Genomic DNA, 14,555 nt, shown 5'->3' with positions numbered 1-14,555 from the left:
GGAGAAGGTAGAAGATGCTGTTGCTCGTTAAGGAACATGCTTGGTGCAGCAACAGAACTTTCTCCATGCAAAACTTCTCCATGTTAGTTTTGTCTTTAGAATATTTTGCTCTAAGAATAGAAGCAGTAAAGTACTGAAATATGAAGCAGATAAAGAAAAATTAATACCAATGAAAAGTAATAAGCTTTTAATAGTGGAAATGCTACTATTATGTAATTTATTACCATTTTACAGTCTGCTCTGTGACTCTGCCTACCAGAGTTATAGGCTGATAGATTAAAGCTTCACACTGAGATGGTTATCTCACATTTCTTACTTTCTTAAATAACAGACTTGATAGCCTAATGTAATTCATAGCTAAATTCCTAGTAACTACCCAAAGTGATGAAGGAAACCGTGCAGGCTTGTCTTTTAGAAGACAGAGAGATGACCAAATGGGAAGGGAAGGGAAGGGTTCATTTCAACAGTTTATCTTTTGTGAGAGAATTCTGTTATCACATAATAAGATTTTATTGAATCTCTGGGGTAGAAAAACATTTTTTAAAAGTCTCAGCAAAATGTAACAGAATGGTTATGGAATGTGCTCCATGTCCCATATCAAGGACTGAAGGCTTGGGAGGGACGGTACTTTTTAGCAGAGTTCTTACCAAGTAGCAGGTATTTCAAAGGTGCTTGAGATAGGGCCATCCTGTTTGAAGTTGTAGGCTAATATTTTCCCAAAGATGATATCTAACTCAAAAATTAGTTCATTTTATTATATGACCCTTGACCATTTCTTTCTTACTCCTTACCTTTTAAAGGAAATTAAAACTGAATGGGGCTTGTAGAATGGTGAGATTAACTGAGAAAAGGAACCATGTAGAATCCTTCTCCTACCATTTCAGATACATCACTCTGACTACATAGAATGTGCTTCTGAATTTTTTGTTTTGCTCTTGGGACTTTGGGTAGGACAGAAGTGACATGGAAGGAGGAAAAGAGACCTTTCTGAGAACACGTGAATAATTACTTTGTTCAGTGCCTATATTTTTTTATGTCTTTGTCCTTCATCCATGTTTCTAAAATGAAACTCACTTTTATTGTGTCAAAATTATTTTCACTTTTCCAGTGTTCAGAAATACATAACTGAAAATCAGTGAATGGTGAAAAAAAAAAAGTGAGATATTTTTATTCCAATTGTGATTTCTGTCCGCTTATCCTGTAACGTTATATGGAAATGGCAGACACACAAAGACAAGCCATGAAATTTAATTAAAGATAATGTCTTTGTCTTGAAGGAAGTCCTGGAAAGTTGAAGACACATGAAGAGAGGAGAGGCAGTGAAATAAAACAAAAAAGCAGGTGGCTTCACCAACAGATCCCTTTAAAGAAACCAGTGACAGTATAATGGAGTTTTCTATTGATACCTTTCAGAGAAGAAGGAATATCAAACCATTTAAAACCATTCCAGACCATTCCATGTGCTCCAAGATAGTTGAGAAAGATGAACCCAGTGATGACTGAATATCCAAAAGGGATGCAATCAGGCTGTAACATCCTCTTCACTTTCCAATGTGTCTGACCACAGGGCTGCTCTTCACCTATCGTGGTGAAGTTTGCTGACACACAGAAGGACAAAGAGCAAAGACGCCTCCAGCAGCAACTTGCACAGCAGATGCAACAGCTCAACACTGCCACTTGGGGGAACCTGACAGGGCTGGGTGGACTTACCCCACAGTACCTGGCGGTAAGTGCTGGAGAATAGGGGTCTCTGTGGTGTCCGTGAGGAGCAGAGCATAACTCCGAAACTGTCCAAAGCTGTCTTTAAGTATGCCAAAATTCCACTTTCCATGTATTTTGAGTCCCAAAAATGAAATCAGCATTAGGGCGGGTTTTTGTTAATTAAATTGATTAGCATAAGAATGTGCCTAATCTAACTTTGTAGAAGCAGTTGGCAGCTGATTAAAACCCAATACACTAGACTTCTAGACAGTGTTTGCAGGCACAGTAAAAGCCTATGCAAAGTGGGAACCCTAGTAAGGGGAACAGGGGCTGTCTCTGACATGAACTCAGTGCCCTTACCTAAATCACACAGCTGGATGTGTCTATGGGCTTTCAGCTAACTTAAGTTTTCAGCCTTTGTCACTACCACTGCCACCCTCTGCCCAGCAGAGTTCCCATGTGAAAAAACAAGGCTGTTCAAAAAAGAATAAGGGAAGGAAGCATTCTTTTCCTGCCTTCATTTGAGCCAGTAAAGACTGACTATGTTTACTGTCATTTTGTGGCTATTTATCCTTAAAAATACCATGGATATTCTTGCCACATGTCTTGCTTAAATCTACATGTGTACTGCCATGTTTTTTTCCTAGTCTGTTGCCTGGTAATATTATTTCCAAAAAAGAATAAAGTAGAATATAACCTATACCCTAAAACTGTTCTGTTCCTCCTCCTTTCTTTTCCAGAAGTAATAATTACTCTAATTCTTTTTTCACCTTTTTAAAAATATATTTGAGGTGATAATTGGGACATTCCTCCCTTCCCTCTCATCCCTCCAAAACATCCCATAGACCTTCCTCTTTTTCAAATTCATAACCTCTTTATTACTGTTTTTTGTGTATATGTATAGGCATATACATATATAGTCCTAAATAGAATGGGTTTTGTTCACATAATACTACCAGCATGTATGTTCTCAGGGCTGATTGTTTGGCACGGGTCAATCAATTGGTGTACTTTTCCCTGGGGAGGACCACCTTTCCCTCTCACAGCTCTCTTAATTGCCTCTAGTTTTTTATGTAGGGTTGAGGCCTCATGGGTTTTTCTGCATCTGGTTTGGCATGTCTATTGTTGTCCTCCTTGTTCAGCTCATAATTGGGCAGATTTTATGGATGTAGCTAGACAACCCTGTAACTATACCTTTGTATTTGAGTTACATATTCATTAAAAAGGTTGGGTTTGTTTTCTGTTTGTTTTGGTTGGTTGGTTGGTTTTTTTGAGACAGGATTTCTCTATGTAGCCTTGGCTGGCCTGGACTTGCTTCGTTAGGCAGTACTCACAAAGACTGCCCACTCCTGCCTCCCTAAGTGCTGGGATTACAGATGTGCGCTACCATGCCCGGCTCATTAAAAGGGGTTTTAAATGTTTAAAAAAAAGTTGTTTGTTTCACAAATTTGTTGTTGAGGTTGTCACAGACCATCTGCTTACCTGTGTGTATCAAAATTTTTATTCAAGGTTAACATCATGCTTGCCTTTTTATACTTTCTATAAGTCCAGTTTCTTGTTCTACCATTTCTGAAAGCCAAGACATAGGTACCTGTCTTAATATTATGGCACATTTCCCCAGCTCATAGAAATCTCTGATATGTGCTCCTGTTACCCCCTCTGAAAATTCTTTTCATAACCTAAAAGAGAATAAAACTTAACCTCATCTATAGAATTGACTTTGTATAAGATGTGAGTAGGTTTTGTCAGTGTGTTCTTAGCCATGCTTCTCCTCTCTTGCCACTTGAAAGTCTTCTGGTCTGAAAGGGCTTTTGGCCCTTAAAGCACTCTCTACCTCTGTGTTAAACCACAAATCAAGCGTGCAGTTATTGGTGAGTGTACCTTAACTTTGTAAATAGTCTGCTTACCTCAGCAGGTATTACTAATTCCTTAAAATACCTTTAAAGCTAATTTTACAACTTTAATTAAAATAACAACAGCATATACTTTTAAACACAAATACATGAGACAAAAGATCAAACTAAAATAAGATTTTTATGTATTAAAATGGATAATCCCCAGGTTTTCTCACCTCCCTGTTTTCCTGTGTGAGTTTGAGAACAGGCTTGTGTGTACATAACTGTATGTTTCCTCATATATCGACTTTATCTTTAAGGACATGTCTTAAGATAGGACCTACATTAGCCTACAGTCCAGCTAAGGTGGACAAGAACATTTCAGAACTGGAACCATGTGTCTTTATACCTTGTGACACCCACAGATTCTGCACAGCAGACAGTGGGGTTTCGAAAGTAGAATGTGAAGAATTTTACAGGCATATTAATTAATATCTTTTTGTAAAGATTTTGACATATCCAAAATACACAGATTCAGTGTATACCAGATAAGTCCAGATTTTGACAAATACTTTGTCTTTTTTTCTGCTAGTAAAGACCATCTTAAGAATAGCTGGCCCCTTAGTTGGCCATGTGGCTGTGGCTGTGACTGCAAATAGACATTCTTAGGTCTGAGGTCATTATGATTCTTAACATTGTTTTGAGTCCATAGATGCATGTGTTTCTGATGAAGGTTAAAGAAAACTGACTCTGGGCATGGATGGCATGCTTACAAGGCCCTACCTCTAGCTGAGGAGCTATTAGCAGTTGGTGGCTGTGGGTGAAAGCACGCCGTTTTTTTCATTGTTATGTGGCCCCTGATAGGTTGCCTATGCTCCATGGAAGGTCCCACACCCATTCACCATGTGCATATGGGTGGCTAAGTGGGCTCAGTGGGATATAAAAAGAGAAGACATGAAATCTGGAGGGGCATATGTCAAAGGAGGAAAATGATCAAGGTATATTGTAGTCAGGTATGAAATTCTCAAAGAATAAATATTTTTAAATGTCATTTAATAAAGAAGAAAGGGAAAACTGAGCTGGGAAGAAAAGTAGGAGAGAGAAGAAAATGGATGTTGATTGACAGAGATGAGTTATAGTAACTACCAGACTGCAGAGACTTATAATTAGTCATGCTTTGTTGGTTTCAAAAGACTTAGCACCTGGTGTTAAAAAGAGTAAATTGATTAATTGTTTTAAGGCAGCAGTGTTAGTGAGTTTCCCTAGTGTCTGTGTTTCTTAATGGAGATTAGACATTAATATGGATTTACACCTCCAACTCTGGGGACCTTCAGCCTGTCAACAGGGAGTGGCAGCCAACTATGGAATCGTAAAGGAAACTAAATTTGTATCCAATTTAAGGAGGGGTTGCCTTGACTCCACATTGTTCTAACTGAATTCTTGTGTTCTTTTGCAGCTTCTGCAGCAGGCCACCTCCTCCAGCAACCTGGGTGCATTCAGTGGCATTCAGCAAATGGCTGGTAAGTCATGAAACATGACATTCCTTTTGACCTTGCTATTTTCTGAATTGTTGGTTGTTTCAAAGAATAAAAGAACAGAGAAAAAGAGTAAATAGTAATACAGGATAAATTAGCTTTTTGTGTCTTGGGTATTAAAATTGGAATCAGCTGCTCTGAAATGTTTTTTCTTGCATTTGCATTTCATGTTCACAGTTCACCTTGCAGAACAATTGTGAGAGGAGCTGCAAATTTCAGCAGAATATATTCTTTAGTTATTTGTGGGATTTTTTTTTTTAATGGGTGGTGACTGGGAGGTTTCCAGCAATGTTTCTATGTCTAAGGGCAGCTAAAATGATTAACATCTCTAAAATTTTTTAATAATAGGTGATCAATAAAAATGTTCTTACCTCTATAACAAAATCCAAGATCGCCAGCATACATTTGATACAGTTTGTAGTCCCTTGATGATGACAATTAACACAGTTCCTTTCTTTTAAACTTTAGTGCCCAGTTAACAGAATAGTGCATCAGAAGCTTTTATGTAAAAGTATAATCTTTGTTCTTAGAAAAATCAAAGTGTAACTGTATTTGAAAAGCAGCTTATTGGAGGATTCCATTTCATAATGAGCTGTGCCATTAGCTGCTGCAACACGGTGATTAGCGAAAGGTCATTCCTACTGTGCCACCTTTCATGCTGACACCTACCCTAGCTCAGGAACAGGGAGGTAGTGTGTGCAGGAAATCAGAATACAGGTGCCCATTAACCTGCCAGGAGGACTGTAGGAAGCTTTTTCCTTGTTTGATTCCAAAAGGGTAGGTGTGGGAAAGGCAAAGAAGAGATTGAGGGGGACATGTTAGAATGAAGCCATTTTTCTTTAATTAGGGATGCCCCTAATTAATTAAACAAAATCCACATGTGTAAAATAAAAACAAAGATCAAGTTTATTTATGTGTCCCTATAGAAACCGTTTTCCACTTACTTTTTTTCCATATATATATATAGTTGGTTTTTATGTTGTTGCTGTGCTGTTTTGATTTTGTTGTTGCTGTTGTTGTTTTTCATTCTAAAAGGTTTCTCTATATATTTTCTGTGAATAGCAGCCCAGTGGTCTGTTGTGGTCCACAGGATGAGGGCAATTCATTAGAGTGTATAGTTTAGTCAGATCTATTGTTAGCACTGTGGTACAGCTTTTAGATTATTAAAAAAATATAGTTTATAAATTGATAAATAGTTAAATGATTGCATTATATTTAAGACAATGTATTAGTAAGCTGGCCTTGGTGCCAAGAATCACACTGACTGACTAATGTGTTTATAATCTGTGATAGAATCTGGAAAGATATTAGCAGAATATTCAGGCGAGTCTCTATGCTTTGAAAGAAAACGGGGGGGGGGGGGGGGGGAACCCTCTCAGTTGCAAGCTGCTAAAATACATGCTGGCATTTGTCACATTTTGAGCAGGTGGGAGAATTGTTTTCCTTCTAGTAGCACAGACCCACCCAGATTCAAAATTAGGGGGTTTCCTGAGAGGTAGCCTCAGGCTGCCCTATCCCCAGAGCTGCATTATGCAAAAAAAGGTCATTTATTCCTGAGGCTGTTACCCAGCATGCCTTCCCAGGTGGACGGAGTGCCCTGCCATTTTTCATTAGGATGTGTGTGCCTCTGCCATCTCAGCTACAGGTCAAGATATTAGCATTTACATGTTCTGTGTGCTCATTTGAAAACTCAGGGTATCTAGGAGTCACCCTACAAGGTGTCATGGAGCAGGTGGCTAATTTAAAGACACTCTGAAAATGTTCTGGGGTCCCCAAAATATCCTTCTCTTGAACCTTCATCATGTTAAATTCACCACATTAAGTCTACACACACTGTGAAATCAAATTCTGGACAGTCCATTGTGGGCCAGCATCTTGAATATTAAAGTATTAGAACATAGGCATCACCCCTTTTTGTATCGCTTTATAAAAGTACTTTTCACTTATATGAATAATCAAATCAGCTCTAAGTGTTTAAAGCTTTATGGCTTGGGCTATTTTATTTTCTTCAGTAAAGTAATGGAATGTTTTATCCCAAAATAGGAGTTAACTTTGGTAGGACTTACTCTTTATACCTGTCGTTTACCTACCACAGCATTATGGGTGATCATGGTGGATGAGTGACATAGATATCTTGCTGTTTTAACTGTTGTTCTGTTGTTGTGAAGACACACCATGATCAAACCAATGTATAAAAGAAGCATTTAGTTAGTTGCAGACTTGCTTACCTTTTCAGAGGGTTAGTCCATGATCATCATGGTGGGAAGCATGGTGGCAGTCAGGCATGGCATGGAAAAGGAGCTGACAGTGTACATCTGATCCATAAACTCTGTGCAGATGTGAATGGGTCTGGCATGGGGTTTTGAAAACTGAAAGACCATCGCTAGTGACACTCCTTCTCATCCTCCTTAAATAGTCCACCAGCTAGGAGCCAGACATTCAAATATATGAGCCTATGTGAGCCATTCTCATTCCAACCACCCACTCCATAACTCTCCAACTTACCAGAGTGTCCCTGAACACCTCAGACTCCTCAGTGCTGGAGGCCATGGTCGAGTCCTGGAGAGCAAGGCCTGGCCCATAGTGTATGTCGACACCTGTTCTGTCCTCCTGTAAAGGTGCTAGCAACTATTTCTGCATAGATGGGTGAAAATCAGCTTGTGAATTGATAGATATAAATTTGTATCTTGGATGCATTCCCAATGCAGCCCAGTTTTTTAGTTATAAAACTTAGCTTTAGCTGAACACATAAACTGAAAATCACCATAAAAACCATTGTTATTACTTTCAAAAGTGCATTTCTGGGAGTTTGGAAATAGTTTGTCTAATATAAAACAAGTTACAGGGTACACTGATATTCTGACATAGTAAAAGTGAGAAAATATACAACTCATACTGCCAAAGACTGTGAAACATTTTGTAAAACAATACTGTTTAGTTACAAACAGCTTTCAAAGCATAATAGTCTTGCAGGAGACAGAGATTTAAAAATGGTTTATTTATATGAGCAAAACATTTCATTTGAAGAGAGAACAAAGGCAAAAAAAAAAAACAGAAAAAAAATAAATTTTAGCTGACGTAAGTAATTGCATCAGTAAAATCTGATTCTTAGACCATAAACCCTGTAGCTAGCTGCCTTTTTCTGTTAGTTGCAGAAATCACATACACCTCAACTGTTCCTGGGATAGTTAAAAAGCTATGCTATACAGTATCCTCGTACCACCATCCCCTTGATACTGCGAGTTAAGTTTAAAGTACTAGCTAATGCCTGCATCTCGGCACTTACACTAAGCCATGCTAAATCCTGTGATGTCAGACTTCCCACCACCCCCTGAAGACCGGTTGAAATAAGGAAACTCCTTTTGTGGTTCAGAGCATCTGGTAGCTTTCCTTTACTAACCCCATCAAGCTGCATGTGGTGGCCATGTCTCCTACTGTACGTCTTCCCACTCTTTCCTAACAAAGCCACTCCAGGACTGTTTAAAAGAAGGCTAGAGTGAGCTATACTTTATACTGTAGCCATACATCAACTATATGTTTACTTCAAAAAATCTTAACCATTTTCCTTTGAAACTACAAATGTTTTTATGATTTCTATAAAAGGAACTTGTACTAAATACTCAATTTTACAGCAGAATTGGATTTAGGAGCAAATCTTCATGAGCTAACCCCTTTTATGTATACATACTGTGCTTTCTGAAAGGAAATTGATCTTATTTTCTTTTTGAAAACTTCTAACAGAAACATATTGATATTTTACTTTCCTTCATTATTTGTTCAATGAATTTTTGAAATTTGAGAAGTATGGGATCTGCATCTGTCCCAAGAGCATGTATATGAAGTGAAGGCGAAAAGAACAAGGGCCAAGTATCCTTTTGGCCTTTTAACTTTTTCATGGCTACTGTGGCACCTTAGAATACTATTTAATGAGCGAATAGGAGTAACACTTCACATTTGCACTTAACCTAGATCCTTAGAATATCACACAATTTCAAGAGTATTGAAATTATATATATCACCTCTTTACCACATTGCAGTGGGAAAAACAGAAGTATGAAATAGTTAACTAAATTACATAGAGATCACAGCCAGAACCATTAAGTGGTGTGGTGTAGATTAGGACACAGACCTCTCAAATGGCACTTTATTAAAATGAGACTGTTACCATGCCATGTAACAGGTGAGGCTTAGAAGAAGAGCTAACAAACCTAACCCACGTCATTAAGCTAGTGGGTATGAATCCATATTTCAAAAATTTTGGATCAGTAAATCTGATCCAAAACCTGTGCTGCCTGTCACCATCCAGCTTATGAATCCGCACTGTGTCTCAGCCAAGTCAGGTATGTCGGCGTAAACACAAGCTCCAGTGATGTGCCTACACAGATGGCCTAAGGGCAAATGACAAATCCCAGTTGATAGTAGAGACCAGCAGCTGCTAAAGAAGTAGCTGCTCAGAGCAGACAGGAAACTGCCTCGCTTCATTTGTTTCCAATTTATTAAGGCTGTGTAAGTCAAACAAGAGTATTTTTCTAGAACAAGTTCTTTTCTTTTCTTTTCTTTTTAAGACAGTTTCTCATCCAGGCTACCCTCAAATTCATAAGTATATAACCCAAGAATGACCTTACGTCTCAGTATCTGCTCTGATACCCTGCAGGATGGAGTCTTTCAGAGGCCCTCTGTGGTAGGCTTCTGTCCTGTTCCCTGTTTTCTCCCTCTTCCAATTTCCATCCCATTTGCCTTTCTGAATAAGGATTGAGCATCTTCCCCAGGGTCCTCTTTCATGCTTAGCTTCTTTAGGTGTACAGGCTTTAGTATGTTTATCCTGTATTATGTGTCTAATCCCCACTGGTGAGTATATACCATGTGTGTCTTTCTGCTTCTGGGATACCTCACTCAGGATGATCTTTTCTATCTAGTTCCCACCATTTGCCTGCAAATTTCATGATTTCCTACTTTTTAATTGCTGAGTATTATTCCATTGAATAAATGTACCACAATTTCTGTATCCATTCTCAACTGAGGGACATCTGGCCAGCAGAGTATTAAAGTAGATGCTGAGACTCGTGGCCAAACTTTAGGCAGAGTGCAGGGAATCTTATGAAAAAAGGGGGAGATAGAAAGACCTGGAGGGGACAGGAGCTCCACAAGGAGAGCAACAGATCCAAAAAATCTGAGCCCAAGGGTCCTTTCTGAAACTGATACTCCAACCAAGGACCATGCATGGAAATAACCTAGAACCCCTGCACAGATGTAGCCCATGGCAGCTCAGTGCCAAGTTGGTTCCTTAGTAAGGGGAACAGGGGCTGTCTCTGATATGAACTCAATGCCTGGCTCTTTGATCACCTCCCCCTGAGGGGGAAGCAGCCTTGCTAGGCCACAGAGGAAGACAATGCAGTGGTCCTGATGAGACCTGATAGGCTAGGGTCAGATGGAAGGGGAGGAGGACCTCCCCTCCCAGTGGACTGGGAAAGGGGCATAGGAGGAGAAGAGGGAGGGAAGTTGGGCTTGGGAGGGGACTAGGGAGAGCGCTACAGCTGGGATACAAAGTGAATTAATTGTAATAAATAAAAAAATACATTAAGAAGAGAATGGCCTTGACCTCATGACCCTCCTGCCTCTTTCCTTCAAAGTGCACCACCACAACTGTGATGCTGGGTGTGGAACCTGGGGTTCTGCACATGATAGGCAAATACTCCACCAACTGAACTATATCCTACCCCAAGAATCAGAAATCCATAATAAATCGTAAAGATTTGAAGCTATCGATGAAGAGAAATTACCTACTGAGGAATAGAGTGGAACTGCTTCATTTTGAATCTGATTATAATGACTATAATTCCCTTCTAGAAGTCCACTCTAAATTTTGAAAGTAACAATTGTGAAACATTTACGTAAAACAACAAAATACCTTTCCTTTTGTGAATTTAAAATCCAGTCTCTGAGAAGGTTCTCTGAGCCTGTCTTTCACAAGTGGAGAGGGCTTGCAAAAGCAGTGTCTGGGCAGTCTGAGAAGCTTCGGCTGGAGCAGCTCCCAGCATGAAGTGTGCTCATAGGCCTACAAAGACCCTGTGTTCTTCCCTGAGTCTCCAGCAGTCCACACCACAGACACTTCCTGTGAATGTGCTAATAGGCCTTATGAGAATGTTCTATAACCACCCATCTGTCACTTTTTAACAGACCTGATTGGCAAGCACTTGTAACAACTGACATCTGTTCTCACTTATTGATATGCAGATTTATGATAATTGCCATGAACAATAAGACACAAAATTACCTAAGGTGAACATTAAATTAAATTTTCATGCCCTTCTCCTTATAAATATTTTTTTAATCTTAAGTTTCAAGTAGGAATATTGTGCATCTGTTTCGTACATAATTTCTTCATTTTTGAGGATTTTTTTCTTATATAGTGAATGAAAACTTGAATCTCCTTACTCCCAACTTGTTTCCTTTTGCCATCATCATAGTAACTCACTTTCAGATTTCCTAAAACTTAAGTGTTTTGCATGTCTAGTCACCAAATTGCCTTAGTTTGAGAGGTATCCACTGAGCAGAAGTTAAATGTGGCCATTTTTCATCTCAGAAAAGTTGTTTGCCAAGCCAGAGCCAGCTTCCAAGAAGGGTGACAGGCGCCTTCCAGTCTGGTGCCCTTTCATGGTGAAAGAGAAAGTCTGAGTGGGGGTGGGAAGAAGGGCCTACTGCAGGGACCCAGAGAAAAGGAAAGACAGGAGCGCTCCTTGCTGCAGGAAGACATGAAAGGAAGCAAAAGTGTGAATTCCACATGCCTGGAAGCAGAGACCATGCAAGACTCCGGAGGAGCCCTAGCTGTTGACTTAGGCCCACCAAGAACAAGGCAGAGTTTCTAAAGGGAGGACAGAGTTTACATTCCCATCAGAACAGCTGTGGGTGGGAAGCAGCTTCCAGCAGTGGGAAAAATCTGGTGAGCATGGGAAGCAGAATGAGCCTGCCCCACCTGCTTCCTGACATGGAGCCATTACCTTTTCTACAAACAGCTGGCCCTAAGGAAGAAGAGATAATAAATCAGATGTCTGAGTGAGAACACCCCAGCCAGGTACCTATTTGTGGTAGAATGAGCACAAACCTGTCACCAGGGGTATGTGTTGTCAGTGAAGGGTTGAGAAGCACCAGGCCCAGTAAAAGTTTCCCAAGTTCCTTCTACTGCTCCTAGGATCATAACCATTATATAAATGACAGATGACCAGAAGAAGAGGTGTCTGGTCTGTGTCAGATTGAGAGGAGGGAGAAGCACTATTCTGTGCTGACCTGCTGTGCATCTCTGTTTAGCTGTGAGAACACAGCCAAAGCAAGATCAAGGCAAGCTCTCCTCAGGCTTCGGGGCTGTTCTGTGGCATTGCCTAGCTTCCGCCTCTGCTGTGTCCTCTGTTCAGCTGTACACAGACTGGCTTTGTGGGCTTCTTCTGTTTCGTGTGTGTGTGTGTGTGTGTGTGTTAATACTGAATAAGAGGATCGTTTTCCTTTTCTTTTTTTTTTTTCTGTCACTCCTTGGCTCTAATTTCTTCTTGATTTCTCATATCACATAATCACTGAAATTTCACTCAATTGTTTTCTGCCAGGATGTTGGTTATTTTGCTTTTGTTTTTTGTTTGTTTGTTGTTGTTGTTTTCAGTTATCTCGGTAAGTCTAAGGTTATATATACAATTTTCTGGGGTCTTTCATAGGAAAAGATCACACATAACAAAAACACTTTTTAAATAAACATTAGGGGGTTCATACACCGACTGAACCCCATCAGTGGATGTCCAGCTGTGTGGGAAAAAGAGTATGTAGCAGATTTAGTATTGAAAAGGGGACCACAGATACCCATCTGAGGCAACTACAGCCACTGATTTGTTGGTGATCTGTTGTGTCTGACATGGAGTAAACAAGGTAAGATGAATGGAAAAAAAAAGAGATCAAATTAAGAAATAAAATAACTGATCCAGAAAGATGATGTAGTACAAGTTATAAAATGGTTACTGTTGGTTACCTGGTTCTCTGCTACTAATAAAACAAGGTTACCCTGAATGACAGGTATCTGACATCCATCTGAGAGCACGTGTTGTGAAGCGTATCTCTAAAGCCTGGCATTGCTACCAAGCAGGACTTGCACTGGATTATAACAGATGCAAATGATTCACCAGACAGCTTTAGTTGCCTTAGATTATATTGGAGGTTAACGAGACCACTGTAGATAAACATGGGGGAGCAGGGAAGTTCTAGTGCCCCTGCCAAATTTCCTTTGAATTTTTATGCTGTGCCACTCTTCCCCTTTGACCTCTTCATACTTCAGTCCCCTCGATCTGTGGCCTGTCCACCAGTAGTAGTGTATACACCGTATTTTGTTACGAGTACTGAGACCACACACAAAGCCCTGAGAAGCATGTGGCAGCTGCTTTGCCCTCATTCTCACAGTCTTTGCCTGAGATAACACTGCTGTTTTGCTAGTTGAAGTTAAGAGAACTTACTATTTAAACCAAGCTCTATCCAAGGTCACGTTTTTGGTCTTTACATGTACTGATTCTCAGAAAATAGATTCTATTTGAATTATACTGTAGTTGGGGATCCCAAGGAACAAGCAGTTATCCAGTTTACTCCAGATAGCTGGGGTTAGAAACAGTGAGACAGCTGAGTTTGCATCCAGGTCCTATCAGAGCAGAGCCTGCACACTTCTCCAGGCCCACACTGCTCTGGTAAACAGTGCATTTGTTACCAACACAGAATCTAGTACATCGCAGGTACTAGAAAGAGAAGTTAAGGATAAAGGATAGGATGTTCTTGCCAGGGCTGCACTGAGAAACCAGGAATGTAGGGACCATGAGGGCCTAGTCCTAGGAAATCAGCAGGTAAGCTGTCTTATCCCTATTGCCCCCATGATACTGAATGCTTATGTTTTAGAATAGGATGTGCCTTTCCATGACAGGGAAAGGCAGTAATTCCCCACTTCTCCACTGACCAGTGTTTCCTGTCCTGCTCTCTCAACTCCATCAGATCAAAGGCTTTGGTGATAATGTGGTTGAGGGTGGGCTTGTTTCCGAGAACCAGTGAGCTTCGGTCACTGGTTTCTCCCTACTCTAGTGCCCAGCAGGCTCTTTGGGACCAGTTTTCCTTGTCCATTTATTCTCTGTGTTCTGCACAGAGACTGTCCCAGCATGGCTAGTAGGTACTGCTTAGTTATATGGATGAGGGGGTGGAGAGATTAGGCAAATACAGTCTGCCTGACTCTGCCCCCTTCCTTTTTCCTCAAATCACTCAGATGCTGAGGATTACAATGCTCTGCTACTCAGCTTGGCTAGCTTTGCCAGTAGCTTGTCTTTGCTTTGCAGAATGATCTTTGAACCTTGTTAGCCATCCCCCACAGTGGTGTCCTAGAGCCAGTCATTCTCCCTGGCCTTTCTAGCTATCAACAAGAAAAGGTTGAAGAGGATGGCGTAGACTCTGTCAGGCGGTACACATGTGAAGGGGA

The 14,555-nt window shown here is 40.3% G+C and overlaps 1 protein-coding gene across 28 annotated transcripts in view; it reads left to right on the top strand.

Annotated features, from left to right (window-relative positions):
* Celf2 (CUGBP Elav-like family member 2) overlaps positions 1 to 14,555 on the top strand; it is an 860,969-nt gene that overhangs the window by 796,150 nt on the left and 50,264 nt on the right. For all 28 annotated transcript variants that reach the window (XM_060372818.1, XM_060372830.1, XM_060372809.1 and 25 more), the window contains 2 exons: positions 1,568 to 1,726; positions 4,993 to 5,056. In XM_060372818.1, the coding sequence (XP_060228801.1) occupies positions 1,568 to 1,726; positions 4,993 to 5,056 (223 nt within the window). The remainder of the gene's footprint in view (positions 1 to 1,567; positions 1,727 to 4,992; positions 5,057 to 14,555) is intronic.

The sequence above is a fragment of the Meriones unguiculatus genome, chromosome 19 (genome assembly GCF_030254825.1).
Source record: "Meriones unguiculatus strain TT.TT164.6M chromosome 19, Bangor_MerUng_6.1, whole genome shotgun sequence".
Lineage (NCBI taxonomy): Eukaryota > Metazoa > Chordata > Mammalia > Rodentia > Muridae > Meriones > Meriones unguiculatus.
This window is presented reverse-complemented; position numbering and strand designations above follow the sequence as displayed.